General features: G+C 47.1%; 1 protein-coding gene across 5 annotated transcripts in view; it reads right to left on the reverse strand.

Moving 5' to 3' along the window:
• Positions 1-13,787, reverse strand: part of SLC25A17 (solute carrier family 25 member 17) — a 53,252-nt gene that overhangs the window by 25,128 nt on the left and 14,337 nt on the right. For 3 of the 5 annotated variants that reach the window (XM_030546944.1, XM_030546978.1, XM_030546952.1), the window contains exons 2-3: positions 5,072-5,132; positions 2,345-2,411 (exon numbers count right to left, since the gene is read on the reverse strand). In XM_030546944.1, coding sequence (XP_030402804.1) covers positions 2,345-2,411; positions 5,072-5,132 — 128 coding nt within the window. Of the gene's footprint in view, positions 1-2,344; positions 2,412-5,071; positions 5,133-6,217; positions 6,387-13,787 lie in introns of all 5 variants that reach the window. The other 2 variants (XM_030546959.1, XM_030546969.1) reach the window with 1 other exon arrangement.

Here is a 13,787-nt window from a genome sequence, read left to right on the forward strand (position 1 = left end):
AGGCGCTCAGGCCCTCAGGCAGAGGCTGAGCAATAACAGTATACAATAGCAAGCCCAAGTCCTAGGTCAGGGCAGGGCAATGGTGAGTCAGGTACTCAGGCCCTCAGGTAGAGTCTGAGCAACAACAGTATATCAACAGTAGGCACAGGCCCTAGGTTCCAAAGCGCCTGTGAGAGGGGGAGACTGCCACCCAACTTGTGGGACAGGGGGGACACAGGCCCTGACACTCCACTGCATCCCAGCCCTAGACCCGCTGCTGTGTTAGTGGAGATCCTGTCCGCAACACACCGACATGGGTTCTGGCAGTGCTGCAGCCAGAGCAGGGTCGGCTGCCCCCGGGCTACTTCTAGATTCCCCTTCTTGAGGTACCTGGGTCAGGGTGGTGTACTCAGGGGCATCCAGCACCATGGGCTCCTTGGAATAGCTGGCAAAGGGTAGACTCGGCAACTCTTTCTGGTAGCTGGCACAGGGCAGGCTCGGCAACTCCTCCAGGTAGCTGTGCAGGGCAGCGCAGGCCAGTCCTTGGGTTTACTGCAGGTCACTGGGGTTTCCCAATCACGAACTAGGACAGAGGCATCTGGCATCCCCGGCAGCTGCTCTCTCGGTGAGCCCTGAGGCCAGGCCTTTATACTTCCGGGGCAATGCCTGACTCTCTGGGGGGCGGCTCAGAGTTCCCTGGCCCCGCCCACTCTGGTGACCAGAGGAACTCGTCTCTCTCCAGGGCAGCAGGGAACTACACTGCCTCACCACACTTCACAAGACTCAAACCCTTGCAGAAAGAGTACCTATACCTAATAGGTCCTCCCCTCAAAACCTAAACAATGAGAGCGAGGATTTCTGACTAGCATAGACTTGTTACAGCCAGAAAAGCACTTAAACCCTGGGGACTTAGGCATGCCACAGGACAGAGCTTGAAAAGCTCCAACAAAAACAAACAAAAATTTGCCAGAAGCAAGTACGCTAACTAAAACTATATACAATAATAATTTTTAGAAAACATTATCTCATAAGAGAAAGAGAAAGGTGTGATAAGCACACACATTCCAATTACCATGGTGAGAAGGAACTGAGGAGGATTGAGGCAGCCCTGCCCTTTGTACCTTAGGCTAACAGTGAAGCTTGCTGAGAGCACATGCACCATCCTGACAGATATCAATATGGGGAAAAAATTTACTGCCTTCGGTGCACTGGCACACACACACACTTGAAGTGAAATGAACACGTGTAAGCATTCGAAGAACTTGGATTTTCAATTTTGCTGTAAGTGTACAAAGTCTCATTTTTACAGTCTTTCAAATCCAACTATTACATCCTCAAATCTCTCTCTTATTGTGGACTCCTTGATTTCTGTAGCGGTTTATACGTTCTATAAATTCCTCAGAGTAGATAATGGAAATACAGAACTATGAGCCAAAGATGGTATCAACTGGTTTACAAGTGTTTTTTCCTCCCCATGCTCACTCTTACTTTTTGGCATTTGCTTTCCCAGAGCCTTACACACATTTTATTGTTGATCCTGCATGATTCTCAGGACACAAAAATCATGCCATCCATGTCAGTGTATTCCTCTTTCACTCCTCTTCTATTTCTAAGGGATAAGGAAAGTGTTTAACCTAGGCCTGGTCTACACTGGAAAAATAAGTCTGCCAGAGATGTGAAAAGTCCACACCCATAAGCCGTGTAGACAGTGCTAGGTTGACAGAATTCTTCAGTCAATCTAACTACTGCCTCTTGGGGAGGTAGATTACCTATGTCAGTGGGAGTTTTAAGTGTAGACAAATTCCTAGTTTCACCAATTGTAACTGCATGGTAAAGTCTGAAAAAGGCAAAATGTTATTAGGCAAACTGGAACCTGGCTAGGATTGACAACTCTACTCTAGTGTAAAATACAAGGAATTCTTGGAGTAAGCACTCCAAGGGAGGGTTACATACACATCTACTTGTCAGTACTCTTCAACAAGGTTCTGCGGTCAGGAATGCAACTCCTACAGCATAGCTCTGTGCAAGGTCATGAAGGTTAACTTCTGCTACACATGATCCTAATTCTCCATCCTGGGTCCAAACAGCCATTTGTGGGGTTCTCCAGGTGGTGGGGGAGAAGAAAGAATGAACCTTTGACTGGAAAGCGTATCCCAAAACAACCTATTATTAAAGGTGGCTAGGTTATCTAAAAGGACACTGCACCTGTATGATTAGAAACTGATGCCCCAGAGAATCCAGACAAATGAAGAGACTGATATATGGAAATTAATATATGCAGATATATGGAGGCTCACTGGATGCACATGCATAGCACTTCTGAAGGTTTACTTTTACCAAGATAATTGTGAACATCTGTACTTACAGGCCTTCTTCTTTGATAATCTCCAGTAGCACTGTGTGTGTTGTCTTGGACTTGCGTTTCTCATCAACTGGAAGACAAAAGACAGATCTAATTTTTGGCACTTTAAAAGGTGAAAGTACTCATCATCAACTTCTTATTCCTCTATTCCTCTAAAACTGCCAATTTTGCCTTCCCCACAAATAACTCAGTTTTCTCCCAGCTCCTTAGACACCCCTGAAAGCATCCCTCTCTTTCCACTTGATATTTAAGGTTTCCTGCCTCCATATTTGTTCACTCCCCAACAACACTAAGGGCAGGTCTACACTACAGGGCTCAGTCAACCTACGTTACGTAACTCCAGTTACGTGAATAACACAGATCTAGTCAACATAGCTTAAGTCGACCTTTTGCAGTGTCTACTTCGCATTGGGTCGATGGGAGAAATGCTCCTGCCAACTTACCTTAGGCTTCTTGTTCCGGTGGAGTACCGGAATCAACAGGAGAGCAATCAGCAGTCGATTTAGCGGGTCTTCACTAGACTCGCTAAATCAACCCTCACGGATTGATCACTGCATGTTGATCCCCCGGTAAGTGGAGAGAAGCCCTGAGATGTGCCCCCTGGGCAGCTGCCCCTTAACTTTTGTTAATTCTTGATCTGATAATTGGACCATGAATCAGAGATGGGGCTCACTTCCCTGTTTCATTGTCATAAACATTCCCTGACCCCCAGACCCTAATAAACCTGCTTCTTACAGCTAGTTTACAGGTGACCATGCATTGGGAAAAAGCCTCATTTTCTAAGAGCTGAGGATTGCTGTACAGTATTATGGGGCTAATTCAAGCATACATACCTGAAGATTTGTCAAATGATCTCATCCCAGTTCTTAATAAAGCTTTAGCCACAATATCAGATGTATTCTGGTTCTGTAGTTTATAAGTAGGAAATACCCAGCTTGACTACGCAGGGCTGTTCAGAAGCTTAAAGTTTAATTTTGGGAAACATGAGATATTTGTACTCCCAATTACGCTCTCACTCTGTGCTTTTAAATTCCCCTGTAGCACAATGCCTAAATTAGGCAAGAACATATTGGTTTTACTCCTGCAAATACTGTTGTTCCCATGGGCTGGCAAGACCAGTCGCACAAAACTAATGCAGTCCTGAGCAGTTTCACTCTAACTCTCAATTTTGATCACCTCTTTTAAATCTGAGAATATTCCTAGAGAGAGGTACTTAGGACAAGTCTACACTTAAAATGCTGCATCAGCGCAGCTGCTATACCACTTTAATGAAGATGCTCTAAGCTGACAGCAGAGACTATTCTCCCAGTGGTGTAGTTAATCCACTTCCCTGAGAGGTGGTAGTTACATCGGTGAGAGAAGCAGTGCTGGCTACATGGAGGGTTAGGTCGTTATAACTAGGTCACTCAGGGGTGTGGATTTTTCACACTCCTGAGCAACAAAATTATTCCAATATAGGTCTGTAATGTAGACCAGACTTTAGACATTCAAATCTGAGCCGTAAATCACACAGCAATGACTTTTCAGCTAATTAAAGAGTCAGCCAGTCCTGTTCCTAAAGGGAGAATGAGCCTCAGTTAGAAGAATGTTGCTCGTGGTGAGGAAGGAACAAAAGGAAAGATCCTTGTTTACACTGAGGAGATCCCTATCATGGGGGTGTGACAGGCCCTTTGAGGCTCCCTGCTGGAGGTCTTGCAGTCCTAACACACCCTGCCTCAGGAAAGGAGCAGTGAAAGTGGGTCCCCCTGGGCTGCCTAGAAAGGCTGCAGGGCCTGAGCAGGACAGTTGCTAGCAGGGACCAGAAGGGTGAGGAAGAACTGGAAGACAAAGTGACTCTCTAGGAAGGCGGCCTGGGAAAGACCCTGCTCAAGCAGGGATAAGACAGATAGAACCCAAAGACTGTAACCCTAAGGTAATGGGCGAAGGTGATGGGACTCAGTGGGAAGCAGCCCAGGGAATACAGCAGCAGCAACTATTAATGGAAGCAGTACAAGGCTGCTGTTTATAGGGTTCCTGGCTTGGGACCTGGAGTAGTGGACAGGCCTGGGTCCCTGGGGAAATGGCCTAAGCCCTGAGAAGGGCTCAGAGAAGCTGGGAACGAATCACTTGATAACTACCTGCTTTGTTCATTCCCTATGGGGCACATAGCATTGGCGACTATCAGAAGACAGGATACTGGGCTAGATGGACCTCTGGCATAGCTGTTCTTATGAGATAGGGCTGAAGACCCTGGACAGAGCCAACCATTAGTGAAACTTTGTTACTCCTGAAGGGGACTGAATTTAAGAGATGATCTGACTGGACAGCTAGGGCAGCAAGAACACAAAGTCAAAGTTTTGAGGGCGAAAGCCCTGGGGGCAATGCTCTACAACAGGGCAGGGATGAACTTAAAGCCAGCCAAGAAGGGGGATGAGTACACAGCAAAGAGGCAGGGCTAAAGACACTAACAAGAGCACTGTGATATGCCCTTGATACCCCAGAAAGTGTTCATCCATTTTAGACTGTGATATGAACTGAGGGCTGAGGCACTGAAGACCTGCCCTGCAACAGCTGACAGGGCACCAGGAGCAGAAAAAGAGTGCAGGATCATACCCAGGTGACAGGAGGCACTCACAAGAGGTGAATGCACCCCATCACAATCCTCATGCAACTACTCCCAGAAGTGCCAAGGCTAAAAGAAAATGGAAACAAAGACAAGAGCCACAAAAACACCGGTGTTTACACACTTACCCTGAAGTCTAAGTCTAGCTGTATCCAAAGGAAAAAATACTGTCATTGCAGTCACACTGCCCTGAAAAATGACAGAACAGCTAATTAGCAATTTTTTTTATATCTGTCTTTAATGAGTTACATACACAATCATTACAAGTTTCTCAGCAAAATTACTCCACATAATCAAGAACTAAACTATATTCTTTGTTAAAAACTGCTTAACAATGACCTTTTGTTTACCCCTCTAAATTCTGTTCCCACCCCAAATCGAAATTTGCTGAATAAAGGTAAATATGCATATCAAAATTTAACAGAAAAAGAAAATGAACCCCACAGACACCAATGACTACTGGAAACTTTTGGTCACAGGGTTAGAGAAAAGGCTTTCAAATGTGATTAAACAAATTATAAATAAATTGAAATGATTGCGAAACTCTCCTTTAGCGTACGTTTTTAGAAGTCTGATGTCAGTAAGCAGATAAAAGAGCACCAGTTTGTTTCTCCATTCTCACCTCTGCCCTACCTATACAAGACTGATAAAAGCTTATGAAGGAGGAATGTTAAAATTACGTGGCATCCATCCCTCTAAATTAGTATCAAAACAGTGCCCTAGAGCATGATACAAGAGACCATTGTGTTATGGGAGTTGCTGCCTTCTAAATAAGACAAAATAGCAGTTCTCATGCTCATTAAAAATTCAGATGCAGTTTTTGCAAGTCAATCCCAGTGCTTAGCCAAATTCCAATTTAGGAAATTACAGTCTGCTTCCATAAAGTTCACCATGTAGTTTTAATTAGATATAGAGGGTGAAATCTTGGCCAATATTCTCTACTTCTTGTGCAGCACATTCGTTGGATCTTGTAAACACAGGCGCCGGTTTCTAATTTTCCACAGGGGCGCTAAACCCCAGCTCAGCCCAGACCCTGCCCCTAACTCCACATCTTCCCCCAAGCCTCCACCCCCGCCCTGGGAGGGAGGGGAGGAGTTGATTGGCAGGGGGCAGCTGGTGGGCGGGAAGAGGCAGGCTTGGCTGCTGCTGGGTGCTAAGCACCTGCTAATTTTTCTGTTAATTTTTCATCCATGCTTGTAAATATGGCAATGTGTAAATATGTCTCCTCCCTCCACAACCTCCACTATTTGCCTCATCACCCTGTTGAATCTTACTTTTAAGACTGTAAGCTCTTTAGAATGGAGCAGTCTTTTACTGTTCAGTGCCTAGCACAACGGGGCCCCAACTCGGTTGAGCCTCCAGGCACTATTGTAACACCGAGACTCATAAAGTGGCCTGTAAGTATCTTCTTCTCCAGCTCCAGACTCATAGCTCACAGATGATCTGTAAACAATGAAGCAACAAGGAAGAAAGCAGAAATTCCCACTTGAATCCAAGTGATAGCAACGGTGATTTTTTTTTTTTAATTTTATTTCTATAATGTGGCTCTGTGGTAAGCCAAGAAAATGTTTTTTGCCTGTGTGAAAGAGAGTTGTTATGTCTGGGTTATTCTGTGCACTCAATTTTGTATTATGTGCTGAACTCATATCTAACCTTGCCCATGGCAAAGTTATGTATTCCAGTCAGCTATCCTGCTCAGGGAAGGTGCTTGACACTTAGCTGAAGGACTATCAAGAGATAGAGTCATCAATTTTAAATTCTCTCTCAACTGCTAGCCCAACTCTGCAGAACAGATTATCCACATCATCAGCATGATTGGTGGACCTGCAGCTTTCCAGGAGATGTCTACACTACAGGTGCTACAGCAGCACAGCTGCAGCGCTGCTGCTATGCTGTGGTAATGTAGACAATAATACAGCAACAGAAGGAATTTTTCTGTTGCTGTAGTAAATCCATCCCCTCAAGAGACGGTAACTATGTCAATGGAAGAATTCTTCTGTCAGCCTAGCTGCATCTACAGTGGGAGTTACATGAATCTAACTATGTTGCATGAAGAAGTATTTCACAGCCCTGAGCAACGAAGCTAGGTTGACCTGCATTTAAGGTGAAGGCCAGGGCTTACTCTGGACACAATGGCAAAAGTAGAAAGGGACTGTATTTTAAGGGGGTTCCTTCTCTGAGCAGGGGCATGTATCACTGTCACATGTAAGCTGGAGGTGCAGAGGAGGGGGGGGGGCAGAGAGAGAGAGAAGGAGGGACTCTGCCCAGCCTGAACACTAGCAGACCTCACTTCTCGATAGGGTGAGATTAGACTAGGACGGGGGTTAATCTCAGAACTTTTGTTATACTGTAAATTTCTGTAACTCTGCACTTTCTTAAGAGTAAAATGACTATGGTTAAGAGATTACTTTAACTAAAAGTCTATGTTCCTTGCTTTCATAACACATTGTCCAAAAAGGGGTTAAACAAAAAGCTAGGGTTTCCCAGAGCTGGGTGGAATTCTGTCTGTGTGTATATGCCATTGGGGGTGGGAGACACTTAAGAGGTCTGGGACACCGATTTGGGGATTTAGAGTAACTAGACTGCAAGTCCCAAGGAAGTATTCAGACAAGAGGCCTGATCCTGGGAGTGCACCCTAGAAACCCAAAGCTAGACTCTGTGACTAGACTCTACCCAGACCCAGTTGGCTTAGAAGCACATGGGACCTGGCAGCTGGGTCCACTTACAATAGACTGGTGACTGTACAGAGGAGGCACTAAGCCAGCTGCAACATCTTCCTTCACAGCAATTGCAAAATCTTGACTAGCAAGTCTGTTTCTGTAGATGGACAGCTTGGTCAATCTGAGTTGCTTCCAGTCAGTTGCTGAGTAGAGTGCCTCCTGGTGTGAGGAAGTTTTTTTTTTCTGATTTGTGCAAACAAAACTGAACAAATTCAATTGGAATTGTCTAATTCCATGGAACAGAGCAGGTTATTAAAGGGAAGAAATGCCCTGTCTTCTCCGCTTCAAATTCCAGCTAATGTAGCTCTGTGGTACTGAAAGCATGAGAGCACTGGGCTAGAGTCTTTTGTTGTTAGAGATTGTTTAAAGCCCTCTTGGGGAAGGGCAAGTGACCAGGACATGTGCGGTCAGAGCAGGAGTCAGACCGAGTCAGGTACTGGGAAGTCAGAGTCCATTACAGGCCAGAAGGCAAAGAGAATCAAGTATCAGGAGGCAGGCAGGGTCAGAAGCCAGAGTATAGTGTCTCTTGAGAGCAGGGTCTGGGGCAGAGGTAGACAGGAAGTCTATATTATTGCTCACACAGCTCCCCTTCAGGGCTACCTGTTTTATACATTGATATTGGCCAATCAAGGAGTTGTCTGAGACCGCCACTCTGGTCCTGCTGGGTGGAACTTCCTGCCAAGCTGAGCCCCACGGGGTCCTCAAGTAGGAGCACAGTGTGGTGATTGTGGAGTAATCAGTAGCCCTGAACCCCCACAGATACCAGCCTTGCAGATTGTAACATCATCCCTGCCTATAGGCCCCCCCTTCGAGGTGATGTCAGTCCAGGCTTGTCAGGGTGAGTTTTGTGGAATTTCTGCATCAGGTCAGGGGCATGGACATGGGAGGCAGGCTCCCAAGCACATTCTTCAGAGTCGTAGCCTTCCCAATCCAATGGATAGCACAGGCAGCCATGTATCTGTCGGGATCTGAGGATGCCATGCACTATCGTATTCATCGTGACCCTGGATTTCGAGTGGTTGAGATAGCAGTATGGTTTGATTGGAGAGGGGGTGTTCATTATAGGACTTTAGAAAGGAGACATGGAAAACTGGGTGTATTTTGAGAGACTGGGGAAACTGGAGTTTTGAAGATAAATTGGTTAATCTGATGGCATATCAGGAAGGGTCCCAGGAACTGGTGGTCCAATTTGCAAGAGAATCATCTGGTCTGGAGGTGTTTGATGGCAAGCCACAACTTTTGGTCTACTATAAATACTGGAGCTTCTTGTCATCAACAATCTGCATGCTGCTTGTATACCTCCTTCGCCTATTCAAGGTGGTTCTTAAGCTTTTCCTGAATGAAATGGATTTGTTGGACCCCATCAGTGGCAGTGGGATTCGGAGAGATTGCTGGTAACACCAGATGGAAATGGGGATAATATAATTAAGAGAGGAAGGCACTCTGACCCTTAGAGGCATAGTCAGCATTGTTGTAAGACAACTGCATATGGCAGGAACATGGACTTAGTTCACCCATTTAGTTTGTCCATCTGTTTGGGAGTGATATGCAGGAAAAGTGGATATACAGACCTCCAGTAATCTGAAAACTTCACACGAGAAGCAAGAGGTGAACTATGAGCCTCAATCAAAAACTATGTGGTCTGGGAGTCCATGGAGCTGGATCACATTGTGCAGTAGCCTCAGCAGAGGGCAGCCAGTTACAGGGGATGAAGCGGGCTATTTTGGAAAGGCAGTCAACAACTGTTAGGACTAAGGTGTGGTCATCAGACGGTGGGAGTTCTGTGGACCAAAGCCTAGTCAGTCTCCAGGAGTACTAAGATGCCATGAGGCCTGGTTTGGGGTATCTTGGTACAAAGCAGTTGCAGGAGTCTACATATGCTTGGACCTTTGCCTGCATACAGGACCTCCAGAAAAAGTGGGTGACCATGCAGGAGATCTTCTGGTAGCCAAAGTGACTCACCGTTGGAACATCATGGTACAATTGTAGCAGCTCCAGAGTCACCCTGAGGGCATATACATGTGCTTGCAGAAGTACATTACGCCATCCAACACAGAATGGTGCAACTTAGCCCCTAATGGTATGGGCAATGTCCCTTGGGCAACTAGATCTTCTTTCTAGGCGGGTCAGATAAGAAAGCAGGTCTTGCTGAATTGTGGCATTAGCAAAATTACCAGGCCTGAGGAGGTGGAGGGCTTGGAAATTGGTTCTTTTCTTCCCTGGTTGTAATCTCTGTTTCCATAGAGCAGTGGTTCTCAGCCAGCAGGCCACATGCAGCCCAGTTAGCACACAGCTGCAGCCCATAATGATAAATGAGTTGAGAACCAGTGCTATAGAGCACCAGCCTTCCCATTTCACTTTCCTGGGAACTAGATAACAGTAAACTCAAACAGAGAAAAGAACAAGGTCCACCTTAACTGCTTCCGGTTCAACACTTGGGCCTTGCGGAGGTACCTGAAGCTCTTATGGTCACTGAAGACCTATAGTGGGTGCCAAGCTCCCTTGAGATGGTGATGGCATTCTTCAAATACAATTTTTATGGCACGTAGCTCTTTGTCCAGAATTGCATAGTTCACCTCGACATGGGTAAGATCCCAAGAATAGAATGCAAAAGGGTGCAGAACTGACTGGGGTCCAAATCATTGCAACACTAAAGCCCCTACGGTCATGTTTGACACATCTGCTTCTACTATATATGGGCAGGTCAGGTCAGGGTGTGCCAGGATTGGGGCCATGGTGAAGGAAGTCTTTAGCTGGTCAAAAGCAAGCTGGGCTTCAGGCAACCAAGCGAATGTCACACCTTTGCAAAGAAGTGAAGTCAAGGGAGTTATTATTTCAGAGATGTTGGCAATGAGTCTCCTATAAAAATTCACAAAGCTCATAGAGGGCTTGGCTGCTGTCCAGCTGTGAATGGCTTCCAACTTCTGCAGATCCATTTGGATTCCCTCCAGAGCAACGATATACCCCAAAAATTCAATGGTGGCCCTGTCAAAAATGCACTTTTCCAGTTTGGAACCCATGCTTCTGTAGGTCCCCAGGACAGACCAGACATGATGGTAGTGCTCCTCTGGGTTCTCTGAGAATATCAGTATATTGTCAAGATAGATAATCACATACTGGTCCAAACATATTGTTCACAAAATGCTGAAATGTTACAGGGGCAGTGGTTAAGCCAAACAATCACCAAGTATTCAAAGTTCCCATATTGGGTACCAAAAGCAGTCTTCTATTCATCCCCAGGCCTTATGCACACTAGATTGTATGGCCCTGGAAGATCTAATTTCATGAAGATCCTGGCAGGCCTCAAGCAATCCAGCAATTCCAGAAAGAGGGATGGGGGTAAAGGTTATGAATAGTTACTTGGTCCAGAGTGTGATAGTCTATGCAGAGGCCTAGTGAACCATCCTCTTTCAGGAAGGGGACTGGTATCCCCTGCTGTAAATGTAGATTGCCAAATGAAGCTCTTTGTAAGGTTTTCAGACATAGAATATATCTGTCTGTAGGGCACCTTTGCCTCAAGCTGTAGGTCTATCGGATGGTCATAGTCTCTGTATGGGGGTAGCAAGTCTGCATTTTTCTTTTCAAACACACCGAGATAGTCATGGTACAGTACAATTTCAAAGTCACAAAGGGAATGGAGGTTGTTTGTAACTCTGAACAAAACATTATGGTTGTTTTTTCAAAAGTTTACAACTGAATATTGACTAAATACAGCTTTGAAACTTTACTATGCAGAAGAAAAATGCTGCTTTCCTTTTTTTTAGTAGTTTACATTTAATACAGTACTGTACTTGCTTTTTTTTTCTCTCTCTGCTGCTGCCTGATTGCATACTTCCAATTCCAAATGAGATGTGTGGTTGACTGGTCAGTTCGTAACCCTGGTGTTCGTAACTCTGAGGTTCTACTGTATTTGTCAAGGAGGCTGAGGTTCTTGCCCGGGGCCACTCCTGTCTGGCTACCCCACACTGTAAAGAGTTCTGCTTCCAAGAGTTTCCTTCCATCCTGGTGCAGATCAGCTGAGGGTTGGTTGCTTTGTTGGAAGCACGCTTTCTGAAAGTATTCAGGGAAGCTAATTTTCCCCTGCCACCTGGAGATACATGGGTCATATTGCTCCAACCAAGAAATGCCAAAGAATGGGGTCTGAATCACATCCAGGCATACTGTTTCTTGGTGCTTCTCTACTACAGCCTCCAGTGGGACAGCCTCTTGAGTTACTGGTCCCGATGATAGGGGTAACCAAACAATCATCTCCAAAAGCTCCAGTGTGGGTTTCAGCCAGAAGGGGGTCTGGAGGGTATGGGCTTCCTCAGCATCTATAAAGTTGGCAGCGACCCCAGAGTCTATCATTGCTAACATGGGGGTATTTGCTGTGCCTGCTCCAAGACCTGCAACTGCAGTAGCAACTGGAAGTGTGGGGAGGGGCCATGGTTCTCAGGTCGGGTTCTACTTGAGGGTAGGGTAAGGAGAGGGTAGTGGTTACGGAGCTCTGGTGCTACGCAGGCTGTGCCCTTGTACTGGGCCTGGGCTGGTCCATTTCCCAAGTTGTTCTATTCTGGGCAGGAGGCAAGGTCATGGACTGATCCCCTGCACTAAAAACAGAGGTTCAACTGTCAATGACACTCTGTCTCTCTCTTCAGGGTCAGATGTTGGCATCCCAGGTTGACCTGCATGGGTTCAAGACTCTATTCTACAAGCCCTGGCATGGAGGGCAGGTGGGGGCAGGGCCGGCTCCAGGCCCCAGCGTGCCAAGTGTGTGGTTGGGGCGGCATGCCGCTGGGGGCGCTCTGCCGGTTGCTGGGAGGGCGGCAGACGGCTCCGATAGACCTCCCGCAGGCATGCCTGCGGAGGGTCCGCTGGTCCCGCAGCTCCAGTGGAGCATCCACAGGCACACCTGCGAGAGGTCCACAGGCACGCCTGCAGGAGGTCCACCGGAGCCGCAGGACCGGCAAGCGGCAGAGCGCTCCCCACGGTGGGGCGGCGAAATGGCTAGAGCCAGCCCTGGGTGGGGGGGACTGTTGGGACACCCTTCCTTGCCTCGTTCCATTCATGCAGCCAAGAGTCAATCTTCAGGGCAAGGTCTACAAAGGTGCCTCGGTAGGTGGGGCTTTCGATGCAGGTTAGTTCATCTTTTACCTTGTCATTGAGTCCCCAGCAGAACTGATAAAATTGGGCTGCTTCATTCCATTCAACATAGGCCACAAGTCATCGGAAATGGGTAGGGTATGAGGTGGCTGGCCATTGTCATGGTGAAGTTTCCGGAGGACAGTCCCTGCTGCACGGATGTGAAGCAGGTCTTCAAAGACAGTCACAAAGATTTGTAGGCATCCCAGTCACAGAGCACAAGGCTGTTCTGCTCCAACACTGGGGAGACCCAATTAAGTGCTTCACTGTTGAGTAGGCTGACTACTGTCCCCACCTTAGTCCAGTCTAGTCTATGGGGTACACTTGGAGGCAGAGCAGGATGAGCAGACTGCACTGCTTCAGGAAGCCCCAGAATTCCCAATGATCCTCACTGAACCATTCAGGCAATGGCACTGCGGGAGCTGGTTCAGGCAATGCATGGTCTGTCTGGGCACATAGGGTCACTGCTTCTCCCTTGCGAGCTGCTTGTGTAGGGTTTCTGCTTCGGCAGTGAGCTGCACCACATGAGCCTGTGATTGGCCTACTTGCTTGTGCAGGACCTGTGCTTTGAGTGCACACTGTGTAGCATGGGACTGTAGTGCAAGGGTCTCCGCCTGCAGATAGGCCACTGGGCCCTCAGGGACCCATGGTTGGATGGCATCCCCTTCTATCATCTCTGGAGGAGATAGATGCATTTGGGGGGGCGGCGAAGAGGATCTGAGCAAACTGTCATGATCAGGATGTGGGTGGTCAGACCTAGTGGTCAGAGCAGGAGTCAGGCCGAGTCAGGCATCAGGAGGTCACAGTCCTGGATAGGCCAGAAGGGAAACCAAGAGTCAGGTGTCAGGAGGCAGGCAGGGTCATGCGTAGGTATGGACCAGAAACAGACGAGCAGTCTGTGTCTCACACAGCACCTCGTCATAGTTTCCTGGTTTACATACTGGTTCTGGACAATCAGGGAACTGTCTAAGGCCACCACTCCGGTCCTGCTAGGGCAGGTCTT

The sequence above is a fragment of the Gopherus evgoodei genome, chromosome 1, assembly GCF_007399415.2.
Source record: "Gopherus evgoodei ecotype Sinaloan lineage chromosome 1, rGopEvg1_v1.p, whole genome shotgun sequence".
In the NCBI taxonomy this organism is placed as follows: Eukaryota; Metazoa; Chordata; order Testudines; family Testudinidae; genus Gopherus; species Gopherus evgoodei.